The sequence below is a fragment of the Danio rerio genome, chromosome 2 (genome assembly GCF_052040795.2).
Source record: "Danio rerio strain M-AB ecotype USA chromosome 2, GRCz13ab, whole genome shotgun sequence".
Lineage (NCBI taxonomy): Eukaryota > Metazoa > Chordata > Actinopteri > Cypriniformes > Danionidae > Danio > Danio rerio.
In genome coordinates, this window is record NC_141022.1 from 62,373,733 (window position 1) to 62,393,340 (window position 19,608).

The window sequence follows — 19,608 nt, forward strand, 5'->3', positions numbered from 1 at the left end:
TAAGTCAATCTATCAAAAATAAGGATATCTACACATTAAATAATGCCTAAACTATAACATATCTCATAAAATAACATGGATGGCAAATATTATTGACGAAATTAAACAGATTATGTGTAGAGCTCAATCAATGCTCCTTACCTTTCCCACAGGGAAACACAACTGAGGCCAAACTGCAGCCCATCTCCCTAACACAACACACAGCTCCCCCCGGAGGAAAGGAAGAGATATTACATATTCCCTACATATATATATATATATATATATATATATATATATATATATATATATATATATATATATATATATATATATATATAAACAAATACAAATAAACCAAATGTATAAACAAAGGGAGGAAAATAAACAACAAATATATACTTACATACATATATTTACACACACCCAGTAGCACTACCTACATGTGCATTTGCGCACACACACACACGCACGCACGCACGCACGCACGCACACACACACACACACACACACACACACACACACACACGCGCTGTTCATGCATTCAAACATACCCAATATGCAGTTATTAATTCAAATGTATAAACTTGGCATACTTCACATATATGTGATTGCATCTTTGTGTGTTTTGATCTCATGAGCGCGCAGTTCAACTGATGATCAATACTCAGACGAGCGATGAGAAGCTGATGAGAAGCTGGAGTTTACTGAGCTCTGCTGGTTATGAGGGGGCAATGCAAAAAGAAAAGCACAAACTAAAAATAAGCAGATCTTTACCATATGCTAGAGCAGACACATATATAGTTATCATTATATTTATATTTACAGGTATTCTCCTTATTGTGGATGATGCTTAATTCATCGACTCCTCTGGAATTCAATTATTAATCAATTAATAAATTGCATTGCAACTTTACACATACAGCTTCACTGCAACTTTACTAACTGTTTCTAAAATATTCATGCTTTCTTTGGATCTCAGAAAATTTCTAAGATATTGAATAAAGCCAGTTTCTTCTGGGGGACGCAACAGAAATGCAAAGAGTGCACAACATGTATATCCACACAGAAGTATCTGCAGCGACATTTAGAATAACCTGAAGAGCATTGTCGCTCTATTATTTCCTTTAACTCACAAATTTCTCTTTTCTGCTTTCTGTTCCTGCTCTTCAGCTTCTTCAGAGATGCTTTAATCTGCTCCGTTTTTGCCGAGTTCTCCTGCTCCTTCATCTCAGCCTCTCCTCTATAATCCTCTGAGCCTGCTGCATTACGGTTGACGGTTATGACGGTTTTCATTCTGGATCATCAGTTCATCCACTTTCTGAAGGAGTCGTGTCACTTGTTCTCGGTTTTCAGGGTTTTTGTGGCTTCCGAATCTCTCCACGAGCTCTTGTATCTTCAGCTTTTGTCGGCACAGCGACAGCCGCGGAGGAAATGCGCTACTGCAAGGACACTTTGCTTATAAACATTTCCTGACGATCTCTTTTTATATTCTGATAATCATCTCCAGATTCTGCACAACTGCCATTGTGTCAAAAAAATACTCAGTCTGAAGTTATTTTAACCCTCTGTGCTCACTTTACATTCATTTACAACACAAAGATAAAACTTAGCATTTAGCAAGTTAGCCTAAACACAAAACAAACTGCATGGTTACAAAGATATCTGGACATTTTTATTACATTTTGTTTTAATTCTGATTGGATAAGTCTTAAATACACAATTTAAAGGAAAACTTACTTAAATACACACCTGCCTAGCCTCAAATACACAGCTAAAACTGCCTGTTAACACATCTTTAAAGAAGTTTATTGTTACATATAAAGCACTTCTCTACTCGTCAAGGGTCAAAATCAAAGCTTAAGTAGTTCATTAGTGGAAGTATTAAAAAAGAGGCACCTGGAAAACAAACACGCTACACTGAAACATGTCTTTGAAAACGTTTATTGATATTTTTAAAGCACATCTCTGCTGAAAAATCCAGCTTAAACCAGCCTAAGGTGGTTGGCTGGTTTTAGCTGGTCGACCAGGCTGGTTTTAGAGGGGTTTTGGCCACTTCCAGGCTGGTTTCCAGCCATTTCCAGCCTGGTCTTAGCTGGTCAGGCTGGGAGATGACCAGCTAAAACCAGCTTGTCCAGCCTAGCCAAGCTGGAAGTCCAGCCAAAACCAGCTATATCCAGCTTAAACCAGGCTGGTCAAGCTGGTTTTAGCTGGATTTGGCTGGTCATTTTCCAGCCTGACCAGCTTAGACCAGGCTGGAAATGGCTGGAAACAGCCTGGAAGTGGCCAAAACCCCTCTAAAACCAGCCTGGTCGAGGTCTAGGCTGGTTTAAGCTGGATTTTTTAGCAGGGATTCCACTGTTAAGGGGTCAAAACAAGCCTTATCCAGTCAATTTTGGGAAGCATTAAAAAACAAGGCCTTGGAAAACAAGTTTGAGATTATAGCCTTAAATAATTAAGTTCATTTGTTCATAAAGCACATTTAAAAACAGCCACAAGACTGACCAAAGTGCTACACATAAGAAGTCATACAAATCAAGAGGAATAACAGATACGCAATAGACAAAACTACTAGCTTAATATTGATAGGCCAAATTGAAGGTACGTTTTAAAATGTAAAAATATTAATTATGTAACAGACTATTGCTATACCTCGTGCTACACAAACGCACATTCTGGTTGATTTTATTTAGATTTATGTAATTCATTAATATTATATGTATAAATAATCAGCAAAAATGGATGTGAGAATATTTGTAGGTGCACAAAAACTGAAGAACATGATCACAGAAGAAAGAAACTCAAGCATGTTTAGAACAAATAAAGCATGAAAGAATTGTAAATTTGGGTGAACTATACAATTATCAGAAGAAAACACTTGTAACACATGCTCATTGGAAATACACGCTTTAGTAAAAACTGCAAAAATGTACTTTAACACACGTTAATTGAGGTTTCTGGTAAAATAAACACTAGGGGGCTGTATGACGACAGACAATTTTGTTCCTTTTCACATTAATGATATTTACAGGGACGTATTATCTATGAATAAAGGATTATTTTTAATGCTTTGCGCGCGCACACAAACACACACACACAAAAACACCACAAAACGACTTAATGCTGTCTATAAATATGTTTGCGTCACCTATCTATCTTCATATGAACAACTTTTCAGGTGTGGTCAGTTTTCTCGTAGCTCACTTTGTATGGTCACTCTACCACAGAACAGGTAAATGCAATATAAAATCAACGTAAAATTATGTAACCAAGATGCAATATTATTTTATGTCTGCTTGTGAAAACACTATTGGTTGGGTTAAGCGAAGGGTTTAGCTCAGCGGTTCGCTAGCTGATATGTAAGACAAGCTCCGTCTTCTCATGTACAAGAAGGATGTGCGTCTGAATTGAACAACAAAACATACCTAAAGTAACAAAACTTACGCCAATTAACATATTTTAGATTCGCAAAAATGTAGACATCGCCCTCTAGTGGATTTGCCATCTGAAACGTGCGGCAAAATGTACAGAAGTGAAGTATTTTAGATTCAGACAGAGCCCTCTAGTGGATTTATCATCAGATAAATACAAAACAAAACCCAAACATCGCATTTCAGATTTTTGGAAATATAGACAGCGCCCTCTAGTGGATTTGTCATTTGAAACCTGTAACAAAATGTACCAGGAGCAACGTATTTATGTTTTGTATAATGTATGTAAATGTCGGCTGAGGCACGTAGTTTCAATGATACTGGATTGAAAAATTGTGTAATAATACAACTTTAGAGATTAACCCTTGTGTATTGTTCAAATTGACTACCCTTTGGTTATGTTGATGCTGTTTTTGCCCCATTGACTTTCATTATTATCACATTTAATGATTGTAATGATTATATAATCATGCATTCTTGATTTGAGCTGGTTTTCCCTGATGAGAAGAGGTAACATTGGTCATTTTTCCTGTTGATTTGTATGGAGTTCCTGTTTATATGTATAGTGAAGTAAAACAGCAGATTATAGTGTGTGTGTGTGTGTGTGTGTGTGTGTGTGTGTGTGTGTGTGTGTGTGTGTGTGTGTGTGTAAATACACTTACTATGTTTACTTAAAATAAGATTAGTCAGCAGAAATCATCCCATTTGCTGAAACACAGACAACTCTGTGGCCAAATAAAGACCCAAAACCAGCCCAAAGTGGATAAAAACAACCCAACAGCACGCAATGTTTAAAAAAAGAACTAAAGGAGCATAATTGTGATTTTTAAATGAGGACTCTGCATGGTTTTCACATGTGACTGGATCATTGGATGGTGCATTGGGTCATCGATGCCACTCTAGCAGCACCAGCCATGGCGGCTGCAGTGACTTTTAAAACAAAACCTGCATTTACAAAAGCTCCTGAACCCAACAAGTCGGCCAAAATCTGGGCCGCCAATCCGGCTTCAGCCACCGGAGCTGCAGGAAACAGAAATGCCAAGAGTGCAGGAGCATATCCAGCTCCAACACCCATCAAAAACAGAGAGAGCATCACCAGAATCTTCCTGTATTTCTCTGAATTGTCCTGCTGCTCTTCTTCTCCCCCCAGCCTCTTCTGCTCCTTCTCCTGGACCCAGATCTCAATATTCCTCTTTTCTTCTTCTTGTCTTCTATCTCTCTCCTCCTCCTCAATTCTTTCTCTCTCCTGAAATCCTCTCATGTTCTGCTGCTCATTCCACAGATTCACCCTGAGCTGCTGTATTTTCTGTTCTTCCTTCTTTATATCCGCCTCAATCTGCTTGATCTTGTCTTGTCTACATTTCTTTTCTCTGTCCATTTCTTGTTTTTCTTTATTTAGTGATGCAGTGAATGCAGCCCAGCGATTATCAGCCATTCTCCTCACCTCCTCCTTCATTTTCTGCACTCTCTCCTCTATAATCCTCTGAGCCTGCTGCATTATCTGTGTAACCTCACTGCTGAAGTGACGGTTTTCATTCTGGATCATCAGTTCATCCACTTTCTGAAGGAGTCGTGTCACTTGTTCTCGGTTTTCAGGGTTTTTGTTGTTGAAGGCCACGAAACGGCTTCCGAATTTCTCCACGAGCTCCTGTATCTTCTGCTTTTGATTCATTATGAACTCTTGAATGGATCCTCCATTAAGTCTGTCAGCGTGTGTGAATATGAGGATGGTGTATCGGCTGATGTCTTCATTAAACATCTCCAGGATCTTCTGTACGGTTCGCTGCTGCTCTTCTGTGTATCTCTCTATCGGTATAACCAGAAGAAACGCATGAGGACCAGGAGAACTCAAAGATAGGCAGCTGATCACTTCATGTTGAACCTGTTCTTCAGTTAAATCGGTGTCGAAGAACCCCGGTGTGTCCACCAGCAGCAGGTTTCGTCCTTCAGTGCTTGTGTTTTCTCTCTGACACTCTTTAGTGACTGAACTCATGCTCAGATCATCATTGAAGCGTTTTGTAATGGAAATTCATTTTTAAATGAACGTGTAGTGAAAACTTGCTTACTCCTCATCTTTAGATGTGTGAAAAGTCACTTGTGTTCACAGTGTACTTTTGTTTATACAGCCTTACATTCAGGATCTGACCACCTGGTCCTTATCTCCTATTGAGGTTTTACGATGAACATTTGTTAGGGGTAAGGGGCATGGGCTGTGTGATATATGACAGGGAAGCAGCAGGATGGTTTTCACACCTGTCGTGGTATGTGTGGTTTGGGTTGAACTGGAGTTGACCTCGTAAGCAGCACAACCCAGATAAAAGGATGAGCACACTTTGCTTCATTGTCTCACTCTGCAGAAACTGTTGTTGCTGTATGACTGTGACCTTCTTTGCAAAGAATAAAAGCTTTGAAAAGACATCCCGGGTAAGACTTTGTTTCTTGACCACCGAGAGCGCCTCCTTAAAGGAAATTGCCACTACAATTTGGTGTCAGAATAGTGGGATGTCTTGGAGGAACTTTTCCGGACCCTGCGGACGGTGACTGATCATCCTGGGACTTTGTGTCACAGCCCTGCCCCGCTTGGTTGAGGGTTGAGGGGCCGACCGCCGGGCTCGGAGAAGAACCCCACTGACATCTGGGAAAAAGAACTCAGTGGCATCTGAACTCTCTGGTAAGAAACAAATTCTTTGTTTATTGTTAAAAGAAAAAGAAATTTAACAAGTTTTGGGGATTTGATTAATTTAACCAAGAGTAATTGGGTTTTACTTCTATTTGGGTCATCTCCATGCTGGTAGATCTGTCTCTGTGGGATAGCAGCGTGATTAATGACAAGTGAGATCTGACATCAGGCGGGGATCGAGACCTTTTCTACAAGTGAGATCTGGCATTTAGCTGAGATCAAGACCTTACACAAGTGAGATCTGGCGCCTGACTAAGATCAAGACCTTTTTAATACGTTTGGCTAGCTAACTGCGATTTACTCCCGGGAGGGGGTTGAAATCAGGGGGCTGTGCGATTTACTTCCAAAAAAGAGATTGAAATCCGGGCTGTGCGATTTACTTCCAGAAGGAGGTTGAAATCAGGGGCCAAGCGATTTACTTCTAAAAGGGGGTTGAAATTGGGGGCCACGAAATTAGAGCTGCATAGCTTAACTTTTCGATTTTAGGTGAAAAGTCGAAATCTGTTGGAGACGTCCGACAGATTAATAGGTACCGACAAAGTCCAGGGGAAAGATCATTGCCAGCATGGGGAAGTCCCAAAGTAAGGTGAGAAAGTATGATACACCGGTGTTTTGGAATATGGAAAAAAAAATTATATGGAATTTTTTTTTTTTTTTTTTAAAACATGCAAGATATAGGAAAACTAATAAAGTATTCTTTAACAAGTTAACTAATAAGTTTCTGAGGGAAAGGGGATGTTGAGTGTTACTAGGTTAAACAAAATAAAAGAGTTGATTGAGAAGGCAGAAGGAAAAGCAGGTTGTTTTTGTGAAAGGCATGTGTGTGTCGTGTGGAGACACTGTTGATTGTTGGCTCAAAAAGGCAGATAAGAGGCAAAGAGGAAAATGCTGCAGAGGCAGCTGGCATGTAGGGAAGAGAATGAAGAAGTGGCATGTAGGGAAAAGAATGAAGGAGATAAAGTGAAGGAAAAAGCAAGTGAAAAATGTGAAGGTGTGAATGAAAGATTAATTAGCATTACTAATCTTTTCTATACATCTGTTTCCATACATGTACCGCCGTACCATCACTATCCCGTGGCTGAGCTGCGAGCCCTGAGAACTGACCCAGACCTCAACTGCTACTATCCCAGAAGACCTCCGACCGCACCAACGAAATCCCCAACTCGAGCGAGTGGAGGACATCTGTTTGAACTGGAGAAATGGACATTTAACGGAAATTCTGCTGTGTGCTCAACATGCTGAAGACAAGCTAACAGTGAAGCAAGAGCAAGACAAGAAGAAAGCAGAAAACGAGCTGTGCATGGCTCTGGTACAAGCGGCCAACCATACATCCAACCAAGACCTGACAACCAAAGATATCGCAAGTTCAAAGGCAACAAAGGTGTCAAGGGTGAGAAAGATACCAGAAGATGGAGAAACTGGAATGTGACGGATGGCGATGAAATCTGCAGAGCCTGTGGTGTACATGACAAGAAACTGTACTAAATGTCTGCGCTTGCCACCGAGATGGACTTTTGGTCAAGGATTGATCTGAAAGGCGCAAACCAACAACTGAGCTGATGTGCGGAGAGGGAAGAGCAGAACGGAAAGGGTCTGGGCAAGCAGCCAGCAGCTACAGTAAAGGGAAGTGAACATATTTTTACTAACAAGTTTAAATGCAGACACATTTTTATACACACATATTCACATACACTGACATACTGGCTCTCTGCAATGAAAAAAAAAAGCTTGCATTTCCCACTGTAATTTTGATCACAGTAATGTTGATCATTTTTCTGATGAAATGGCATTGTTTTTTTTTTTAGTGAAGCATTTTTTAAATATGCCAAAATATGCTATGTTGATTGAGAATACATTGGTTGAGTTTGTAGCTGATAGTGGAGCTAGCAGATCTTGCATACGACCATGTGACCTACAGTGTGAAATACCTCTATCAACCAAATTTCACAAGTCTCTGTCTGCATCTGGTCATAAAGCCGTCGAGCGATTTACAGCTCCACTGACCTGTGAGACAGAGGGGGGTAAAATTTTCAGACATGCATTTGTTTGCTCACCAAAATGCCCCGTTCCAATCCTCGGAAGGGACATTTTGTGTAAACTAAACTTGATTTTAACAGCAGATTCCTCTGGTGTGAGAGTGATTGAAGGAGAGGAAATTTGTTGTTTACAAATTGAATCACAAACGCCGAAGTGGGCCTATGAATGGCTCGTTGAAAACAATGAATGGGCTAATTCAATTTGCAGATTGGCTGAAGAACGTGTAAAACCTTTTGACAGTGATATAATGTCTCCTGGTGAACTGCATTGTACGTCACATGTCGTAACTGAGAAAGATGAACAGTTTGAAAAAGATTGGTTTGAGACGAATGTGAATGAAATGCTGATTTTGGAAAGAATGTACTGGAAGGATAGTCTTTGTGCAGTTTCAGTGTCTCTGTCAAAAGAGCAGCATTCATTCTATCTCATGTCAGCACAGGCTGTGCCTCACATATCAGTTTGCAAGGGTAAACATCAGTCTTGGGCAGATTTGGGCCCGTTTGTAAAGCAGTGTGTTGAAGCCGGAGATTGGGAAGGTAGAGAGAAAGGAGTAGAATGGAGCGAGAGCTCGAGAGCATTTCGAGTGAACAGTAAAACTGAAACAGCTGTTTCAAGAACTGTGACTGCTATTGACAAAGTTTGCGTAAAGAATTCTTGCATGGTTGACTTTAACGCTACAGACATACACCCCGCTTTAACAGAAATACCAAGTGAATTATGGGCTAAAAGCAAGTATGACGTTGGTTTAATCAAAGGTTGTGAACCAGTTACAATCACTGCAAAATCTGATTACAGACCTTGCCAACAACAATATCCTTTGAAAAGGGAAGCCATTGAGGGCATTACCCCAGTATTTGAGGCTTTACTGAAACAGGGTGTTATTGTACCATGCAACAATTCTGAGGTTCGCACCCCTATTTTTCCTGTGAAAAAGATAAGGGATAATGGGATGCCTACAGAATGGCGTTTTGTACAAGATTTGCAAGCAGTAAATGCAGCTGTCAAACAAAGGGCTCCATTAGTTCCAAATCCGTACACAATTTTGTCACAAATTCCTGAAAAATCACAATTCTATTCAGTGGTTGATCTGGCAAATGCATTTTTCAGTGTGCCAGTGGAAAAAGAGAGTCAGTTTTGGTTTGCATTTAATTTCAATGGTAAATGCTACACTTTTACACGTCTGTGTCAGGGTTTTACAGCATCTCCAACTTTATACAATGAAGCGTTGTTAAGAAGTTTGGAACCTTTGATCCTGACAGCTGGAACTGCTTTGTTACAGTATGTTGATGACCTGTTGATATGTGCTGAGAATGAAGAGACGTGTGTGAAAGACACTGTGACTCTCCTTAAGCATTTAGCTAAAGAGGGCCACAAAGTCAGTTTGACAAAATTGCAGTTTGTTAAACAAAAGGTAACATTTTTGGGGCACGTCATTACACCACACAGCAAATCTCTGTCTGAAAAAAGGGTGAGTGGTATAAAAAATGTACCAAAACCTCTAACGAAAAAACAAATGTTGTCTTTTTTGGGTATGTGTTCATATTGTCGCACATTTATTCCAAATTATGCAATTTTGGAACAACCCCTGAGAGCCCTAACATTAGGGAAGGGGATGAAATCCACTGACAAACTAGAGTGGACAACAGAGGCACAGCAGGCATTTGTAAACATGAAGTTACAAATGGCTGAGGCCCCTGCATTGGGTTTGCCTGTACCAACAAAACCATTTGTTCAGATGGTAGATGAAAGAAGTGGGTTCATGACGTCATTACTCCTACAGGATCATGGAGGTAGACTGCGACCTGTGGCCTATATTTTTCTAGCAAACTTGACCCCGTAGCAGCAGGCCTGCCACGTTGCTTAAGAGCAGTGGAGGCTGCGGGAAAAAGCTGTTATGGCTTCAAGAGATTTTGTTGGGTATTCTGATTTGATACTGATGGTGCCACATTCTGTGTCAATGATACTCCAAGAACAAAAAACATTGCATCTGTTAACAGCCCGCTGGCTGAGATATCACACTCTTGTTAGATATGCCAAATGCAAATGTTAAGTGATGCACAGGTTTGAATGTTGCTACTCTCCATCATACTGAGGAAGATTGGGAGGAGCATCATTGTTGTTTAACAGGTGTGTACACCATGACCTGACCTTTCTGACGAACCACTTGAAAATTGTAACAATGTCCTCTTTTTGGATGGTTCAGCATTTAAAGATCCACAAACAGGCCAAAATAAAGTTGGTTACGCTGTAACAACTGAATTTGATCTGTTGACCTCTGGGAAATTGCCAGGGCACCATTCGGCACAGGCCACAGAGCTCGTGGCGTTGACAGAAGCATGTAAATTAATGGCAGAAAAAGAGGCTACAATTTACACTGACTCAAGATATGCATTTGGGGTAGCTCATGATTTTGGGGCTCTGTGGAAACACAGAAAATTTCTAAAGTCTGATGGTCGACCAATACTCAATGCTCCTTTAGTGGCAGCGCTGCTGGATGCGATTTTACTACCTGACAAACTGGCCATTTGTAAATGCGCAGCGCACTCTAATAATAAAGATTCTGTTTCTATAGGTAACTCCAGGGCAGATGGAGCAGCAAAAGTAGCGGCATCCCGAGACAAGGATCCGAATGTTCCTTGCTATCTGTTGATGATAACAATGAAGTGTGTTCTTCTTTTCAGGATATGCAGACCTTCGCGACGGGGCTGAAGAAAAACAAGTGGAGACAGTCTGGCAGTGTGATGAAAGATAATGTGTGAATGTGTGCTGAGGGCAAGGCGTGTTTACCAAAACATTTTTTCCAACATTATGCGAAATTACTTCACGGTAAAGATCATGCGTCAAAAACAGCAATGGTTGCGCAAATGAATGAACTGTGGTTCACAAAAGGGGTTCACTACATTTGCGGACAATTTCAAAATGTGGCCAGATCGATAAAGGTTCCACTATCATCTCATCCACCTCCAACAGGGCCTTTTGAATATTTGATGATGGATTTCATTGAATTGTCCCCATGCAATGGGAAAAGGTACTGTTTGGTGATGGTTGACATGTGGTCAAAATGGGTTGAAGTTTTTCCAACCTCAAAACAAGATTCGGCTGCGGTAGCAAAAGCGTTACTGACTGAAATCGTGCCGCGATGGGGAATACCACGAAAAATAAGTTCAGATAATGGTACTCATTTTGTTAATGAAGCAATCAAACAAGTGGGCCAATATTTGGAAATTGATTTGAGAACACATTGCAGTTACCATCCGGCTTCAGGAGGCGCTGTTGAAAGAGAAAATGGTACACTGAAGAACAAATTGGCAAAATGCTGTGAAGACACAGGGCTTACATGGGTTCAAGCTTTACCCATTGTCCTGATGTACATGAGAATGAGAAAAAGATCAAAAATGAATTTGAGCCCGTTTGAAATTCTCTTTGGTAAACCACCGCGTGTAGGTGTGAATGGGGGAAAACAGCAGCTGCCCTCAACAGATGTGTGTGAGAATGACATGTTGAATTACTGTAAGATATGTCTCATGTGTTGTCCAATGTTTGTGTGCAGGTAAAGGCTGCACAGGGGAAGGCTGCTGAGAGACCACTGCACAGTCTGAGGCCTGGCAATTTCGTGGTGATCAGGGACCTGAGGAGAAAGAGCTGGAGAGCAAAGCGCTGGCTGGGTCCATTTCAAGTGTTATTGATCACTGAGACGGCGGTGAAGGTCGCAGAGCGGGCAACGTGGGTGCATGATGGCCACTGCAGGAAAATTCCATCTCCTGAGGAGGATTCCACGAGGGAGTAGGAGAGAAAGAGGGGCTCTGAAACCATCTGAAGGAAAACAGCAGGGTGTTATCTGAGGGAAGCAAGGTCACAGCTGGGGAGAAACAACAACAACTCAAGAGGTGTGTGTGAAACAGTAACTTCTTAATACAACACCAAGCAGCAATCAGACGGAGGAGAAGACGACCAAAAGAGAGGTGAATAAGCTGTGCTTGACCATCACATAAGGATCTGGAGATGGACGAAAAGATTCGCTGGCATCCATTCCGTGTGCAAGGAATGTGTGGTCTGAGGAGAACAACACTAGCATTGCAGCTAGTGTCACCTTAATTAACCTGATTACAGCAAAACATTTCCGACATTGTGACCCACATGAGAATGACCGTAAAAGAACCTAAGAAAGTTAGCAACCCAGAGCTAGATTGGCTGTCATTTAAGTGGGGAAACTGGATCTACTGGGCCTTTACTGTGGTGTTACCTGTATTGGGGGTGGGTGTAGTGATATTATGTTGTCTGCCATGTATATTCAGATTTGTATTATGGTCAGTGGGCAGACTGATTACACCTACAACATCCCAACAGATGATAAGAGTGGCCGTGAATGAAGAGGGTATGAATATTGACATGGGTGAAGATTTTGATTATGACTTTGATGATAGCAGCAGCTACATAGAAATGGATAAAGAAAACCCGTAAATAATTGAGAACAAAATTTTCGGTGACGGCTGTTACTTAATTGGGAAAATATTAACGGACCTGACTTTTTGAAATTTGAGATAACTATCTGCTTGCTCATAAGTATTCTGGGTCTGTCCAAACAAAAACAGCAAACTGCATGAGTTGGTATGCTCTGTAACAAATCTCAAGAGTGATCATTTGCATGAAACTTGAGAGAAGAGTAAATGTGATGAATGAAGGGTACAGTAACAACAAGGTGTTCCTGTTTATGAATGTTATTAATGGTGAACTAATGATGTAGAGTATTAGTGATTTGTAACTGATTGAAGAAATGTTTTGCAGAATTTATTATGTGTATGAAACAATAATAATGTGAAAATAACAGGCAATTTCTGGGATTTGAACCTCTGTGGGGTGACTGAGGGTCCGATTTCGATCGGGAGCGCAATAACAGTGATTATTCGTTTAGCCCGGCTCCCAGGGAAGAGGGATGTTTTGAAAGATAAATCTTAATGGGGAAACTATTAAGAAGAAGTGTTTAAACATCTCTAGTGTTTTTGATGTGTGCAGAAACCTGTTAAATGATTTTTGTAATCAGTATGATTTTGTATTCAATTGAAAAATGAATTTAATAGTGAGTTATCAATGAATGATAAAAAGAGAGGAATTGTAATGGAAATTCATTTTTAAATGAACGTGTAGTGAAAACTTGCTTACTCCTCATCTTTAGATGTGTGAAAAGTCACTTGTGTTCACAGTGTACTTTTGTTTATACAGCCTTACATTCAGGATGTGACCACCTGGTCCTTATCTCCTATTGAGGTTTTACGATGAACATTTGTTAGGGGTAAGGGGCATGGGCTGTGTGATATATGACAGGGAAGCAGCAGGATGGTTTTCACACCTGTCGTGGTATGTGTGGTTTGGGTTGAACTGGAGTTGACCTCGTAAGCAGCACAACCCAGATAAAAGGATGAGCACACTTTGCTTCATTGTCTCACTCTGCAGAAACTGTTGTTGCTGTATGACTGTGACCTTCTTTGCAAAGAATAAAAGCTTTGAAAAGACATCCCGGGTAAGACTTTGTTTCTTGACCACCGAGAGCGCCTCCTTAAAGGAAATTGCCACTACAATTTCTCTCCCAGGATTGTGTTCCCGGTTGCGCTTTTCCCTGCGCCGGTTTTTCCCAGCAGAACCAGACGCAGATCATTGCTCACCGGAGGATTTGAGGTGTGAAAGGGTAAAGGAATGGTCTGACTGGGTTTGTTTCTGTAATTGGAGCTTCTGCTGGACAGCTGGCTTCGAGACGATGGGAATCGTGCCCCTGAGGGAAAACATGAAAAAAGGAAATTGTTACATGAATAATAATTTATCACATTACAGGTTGAACTCAATCATATAATAATATTACACATCAGATGCAAATTTAAACTCAATATGGATTGAAAATATACAGTTTTTATATAGTAGTGCTTGTTATAAATGATGTATCTGTGCACTTCATTTTGTAAAAATAATCCTTTAGGGTGGGATTATTCAACACAATCTCACGACAATTCGTAACTTTTTCATTTAGTGGCTAATTCGTACAAATTCGAACGATCTAATTCGTACATTTTAGTACGATTTGCGTATCCCCCAATGACGGTTGGGTTTAAGGGTGGGGTTTGGTGCCACGTCTCCTTTTTAAAATCGTACATTTTCTTACGACTGAACTAGTACGAATTTGTACGAATTAGCCACTAAACTGCCAAAAACTTAAATAATTACGTTTTCTCGTGAAATCAGGCTGGATTATTAATCATGTAGGGTGGCACTAATGCTTTTGGGCAGGGCTATTAGTCCTTTAGGACAGGGCTAGTCCTTTAGCACAGAGCTAATAATCCTTTAAGATGGGGCTATCAGTTCTTTAGGGCGGGGCTATTAGTCCTTTAGGGCGGGACTATCAGTCATTTAGGGTGGAGCTATCAGTCCTTTTGGGTGGAGCTATCAGTCCTTTAGGGCGGGACTATCAGTTATTTAGGGTGGAGCTATCAGTCCTTTAGGGTGGAGCTATCAGTCCTTTAGGGCGGGACTATCAGTCCTTTAGGGTGGAGCTATCAGTCCTTTAGGGCGGGACTATCAGTCCTTTAGGGTGGAGCTATCAGTCCATTAGGGCGGGACTATCAGTCCTTTAGGGTGGAGCTATCAGTCCATTAGGGCGGGACTATCAGTCCTTTAGGGTGGAGCTATCAATCATTTAGGGCGGGACTATCAGTCCTTTAGGGTGGAGCTATCAGTCCTTTAGGGAGGGACTATTTTAGTCTAAATTGACTATTTTTGGACTAAATTAGTCACACATGTAAGCACCTCAGACATTCTCTGTTATTTCACTACACTGTACACCAGGGGTCACCAACATGGTGCCGGTGGGCACCAGGTAGCCCGCCAGGTTCACATGAGTTGCTCGCGAGCCTGTTCTAAAAATAGCTCACCATAGCACCACATATGAGTAAGCTGCATCTAATATTTTTATAGGTATTCTTTTTAAATCACACTTGCATTAGTGTAAATTTGAAAATTACTTTTTATAAATAAAAAAAAAACTTTAAAAACAATTTCAGACAAATGAAGTGTTGCATATTGATATTTGTCTAACTTGTTAAATCATTGTTGACAACTACTGTGAGAAATCATTAACATGATCAATGTCTTCACATAGATGAATATTATTAATTATTAATAATAACATATAATTAAAAGTAAATTAAGAAAAATGTGTTTTTTAATAACTGGTAGCCCTTCTAATCAGTACCCAAGAAGTAGCTCTCAGTATCCAAAAGGTCGGTGACCCCTGCTGTACACTGTTATTTCCAAGTCTTGTTTAATGACATTTCTGAGCGTGTTCACAATTGTTTGCTGCCTGTTATTAGGTTAATCTTTGTTTTTTGACCATCGAAAATGGCTGAACCCCTCCTGATGTTATTTTTGCTCCTTATTTCTGTAAATAAATCATATTTTCTTGTTAATTCTCAGTGGTTGTGTTTTTGGTATATATTTTGGGGAGAGAGAGCGCGGGGGCACCAGGGATTATATTTTTAATCCCTGTTATTTTGTTACGTTTTGGTTAAATCTCTTTTTGATTAAGGATTTTTAATTTAATTCGTAACACTTGTATTAATAAATCTACACCTCCATCGTCAATTCATAACAGTATTTCAGTTTGATATAAATTTATCTGTTAGGGCTGATGAATAATGATGTATTATTTTGCTAGTAATTTTATAGTTACAGATGACCCAATACTGTAGTTTTCTACAATACACCACATTTTAGTCAAAACTAACAAATATTACAGTTTATCAGTTCACTATAGTTAATACTGTACTAGGGGAGAACGGAGCACAAAGTAACGCTGGGTTAAATGTAACACTCTCCTCTAACTTAAACTCCTCACAATAACTGCACTGTTTAACATTTGCACATTTAAAATTTGCACATTCACTGCACCACATTGCACTGATTACTTATTGAACTGTACACACCCACTGCACATGGACATTTGTAATTATGTACACACCCACGATACACATACAATTGTAATTATGCTTATCTATCTGCACACCACTGATTATTAATAGCAACCTGCACATATATTCATATATTGTAAATCTGTTCATAGCTTATCCAACCTGTATATAATGTTGATAGTACATCCATCTGTAAATATCACCATAGTTTTCTATAACTGCACTTTATAACTTATTCCTGTGTCCTGCACTTGCTGCTATTGCACTACTGGTTAGACCTAAACTGCATTTCGTTGCATTGTACTTGTACATGTGTAATGACAATAAAGTTGAATCTAATCTGATCTAAGGTATTTGCTCAGGGTTAACCATGGCATGCTTCCAAGGCTTATACCACAGTGTCGGTAGATGTCTTCCTGACAATTATTAAAAAAGTTCTGTGAAATTTGGATGAGAAACACAGGTGAAACTATTTATGCAGCATAAATGTATTTTTTATTATAGTCGATATTTTTTTATTTAAAATAATCTGTGAAAATGTGCACGGAAAATCTTATATTGTTGTGATCACCGCCTTCTAGGCTAAAAGTTGAAGCCATTTTAAAAGATGTAAACCACACAGTGACTGCTGGCCAGTTTTGAGGAAAACATGACACAGCAGGGTTAGTTGTAACAGCGTATCACAATTAAGCCACAAACTGTTGGACACCAAGTAAACCAACCAATTTTGAGTGTAAAGTTGGACACTTTTTAAATAAAAATGTTTTTAATAGAAAAAAATATTTCATTGCTAATACTGCAAATAAATGCCTTGTATAATAATGCAAATTAATCCAAATTGTTTATAAAGTGTTCATCCAATAAATAAAAAAACAAATAAACATACTTAATGTAGAATAAAAAATAAAGTACTGACAAAATATAGCTACTATTTAAAGTAAACTGGATTTAAATCACGCGGCGCAGTGGCACAGTAGTTAGTGCTGTCACGTCACAGCAAGAAGGTCACTCAGCTGGGTCAGTTGGCGTTTCTGTGTGGAGTTTGCATGTTCTCCCTGTGTTGGCGTGGGTTTCCTCTGAGTGCTCCGGTTTCCCCCACAGTCCAAAGACATGCGGTACAGGTGAATTGAGTTGGCTAAATTGTCCGTAGTGTGAATGAGTGTGTATGGATGTTTCCTAGAGATGGGATGCAGCTGGAAGGGCATCTACTGCGTAAAACATGTGCTGGATAAGTTGGCAGTTCATTCCACTGTGGCGACCACGAATTAATAAAGGGACTAAGCCGAAAAGAAAATGGATGGATGGATTTAAATTAATTGTGAAATCTGCCTTAAGCGTGTGTTATGGCTAACCCTATGTCTGTTACAGCTTGCCCCACTGGTAAAGAGAGCATTTTTTAGGCATTTTTTTATTAATTTCTTGACAGTCAAAAGTTTACACACATTTCCTTGGTATTTTTTAGCTTTGCTTTTAAACTGTATAACTTTGGTCAAATGTTTTGGGTCTCCTTCCACAAGCTTCTCACAATAGTTTGCAGGAGTTTTGGCCCATTCCTCCTGCAGAATTGCTGTAACTGAGTCAGATTTGTAGGCTGTCTTGCTCACACACGCTTTTTCAACTCTGCCCACAAATGTTCTATAGGATTGAGATCAGGGCTTTGTGATGGCCACTCCAAAACATTCACTTTATTGTCCTTAAAGCACATTTTCACTAGTTTGGCAGTGTGTTTAGGGTCATGGTCTGTCTGGAAGAGTCATTTGTGGCCAAGTTGTAATGTCCTGGCTGATGTGTTGAGATGTTGCTTCAGTATTTCTCCATAATGTTCTTTCTTCATGATGCCATCTCTGCTGTGAAGTGGACCAGTCCCTCCTGCAGCAAAACAGCCCCACAACATGATGCTGCCGCCCCCATACTGCACAGTTGGGATGGTGTTCTAGGCTTGTGCTCTTTCCCCTTTGTCCTCCAAATGTAACGCTGCTCATTATGGCCAAACAGTTCAATCTTAGCTCCATCAGAGCACAGGACATGTCTCCACACATCAGTCTGTTCCCAGTGTCATTCAGCTAATGGTAATCTGGCTTTGTTGTTGATTCTGGCTTGTTGATTCTCCATGTTGTCACACAGGGAAGCAGTGTGTTTGAGCTTTTCCTTCAACACTATTCTACAGTTGTGCCTCACATTAACTCAAATGTTGTCAATCAGCCAATCAGAAACCTCCAAAACCCTGACATCATCATCTGAGCTTTTCCAGAGGCAGAATAATCTTATTGTGTGTAAACTTGACTTCCAACAAGAGTTAGAACAATTCCTCAAACAATCTCTCTCTCATTATTCTGCTGTTAAGCAGAACAGAAACATGTGATCATCCTACATTAACAGCTGACTTTATTTAAATGGTTATGTGCTTTTTTTATACAGTGGATGTACAATTCTGCTTTCAACTGTATTAAGAGTTGTAAATGCTGTAATATACACAAGTATAATACACTTTAATAGTAAACATGGTTATGAAAACACCACGGTATTACTATTTTATTATCAGTAATTTAAGTATATTTTCATGTAGGTTTTCACAAGTTTCTTATACATTAGACTATTTAATTATGCATTCCATGCAAGCATATAAAATCACAATAGTAAACAACTACAAAACCATGCTCTGTATTAATATTACTACATTAGTTCCAAACTTTTCCAATAAAGAAACAAACAAATGTTAGATTAAGCGAATAAGCAAGACTAATTTAAACAGCATCAATTTAAACATGTTTATAGGCTACTTTAATGGTTTAAAAAAACAAAGTTACAATACCTTGGTTCGACATGTTTTGCAGTCTCAGAACGGCTTTCTCTCTCTCTCTCTCTCACTCTGTGTGTGTGTGTGTGAGAGAGAGATAGAAGGGGAGTGAGATGGAGTGTGTGACACCTCTGTTTCTGCACCGTTATTTTGTGAAGGGCTGGACATCTTGACTTCGACAGAAACGAAACTGGCCACAGGCCTGAAGGATGACGCCAGTCAAGAATGCTCTAAGAACAACACTGACACAGCCTAGTGGACTCCTGTTGATTGGTTGTGCAGAATTTCAGATCACACAAGACACATATAACATATAACGTAACATATAACTTATTATAAAATTATAACTCAATAAGCATGTTAATGAGGGTCTGTTTATAATTAAAGTGTTTACAACACAGCATCAACGCCACAGCCTACCTGAGTATTGCTGCTGACCATGTCCATCCCTTTATGAGCACAGTGTCTCCATCTTCTGATGGCTACTTCCAGCAGGATAACGCAGCATGTCATGAAGCTCAATCATCTCAGACTGGTTTCTTGAACATGACGATGAGTTCACTGTACTCAAATGGCCTCCACAGTCACCAGAGCTCAATCCAATAGAGCAGCTTTGGGATGTGGTGGAACGGGAGATTGGCATCATGGATGTGCAGCCGACAAATCTGCAGCAACTGTGTGATGTTTTCATGTCAATATGGAGCAAAATTGGATATGGACTTGTTGAACCTA

The 19,608-nt window shown here is 39.9% G+C and overlaps 2 protein-coding genes across 4 annotated transcripts in view; both read right to left on the bottom strand.

The window, feature by feature from the left end:
- Nucleotides 1-19,608, bottom strand: part of lingo3b (leucine rich repeat and Ig domain containing 3b) — a 644,601-nt gene that overhangs the window by 581,818 nt on the left and 43,175 nt on the right. The window lies entirely within an intron of this gene.
- LOC147846597 (GTPase IMAP family member 7-like) lies at nucleotides 1,908-18,958 on the bottom strand. 2 transcript variants are annotated; one of them, XM_087241755.1, is made up of 4 exons: nucleotides 18,892-18,958; nucleotides 13,703-13,894; nucleotides 2,339-5,423; nucleotides 1,908-1,963 (listed from the first exon to the last, which is right to left on the bottom strand). In XM_087241755.1, the coding sequence occupies exons 1-3, from the start codon at nucleotides 18,902-18,904 to the stop codon at nucleotides 4,276-4,278; spliced, it is 1,353 nt and encodes a 450-aa protein (XP_087097881.1). In that variant the 5' UTR covers nucleotides 18,905-18,958; the 3' UTR covers nucleotides 1,908-1,963; nucleotides 2,339-4,275. The 2 variants fall into 2 exon arrangements, with proteins under 2 accessions (XP_087097881.1, XP_087097880.1); XM_087241754.1 differs by lacking the exons at nucleotides 13,703-13,894; nucleotides 18,892-18,958 and having other exon boundaries at nucleotides 1,908-1,962; nucleotides 2,369-7,317.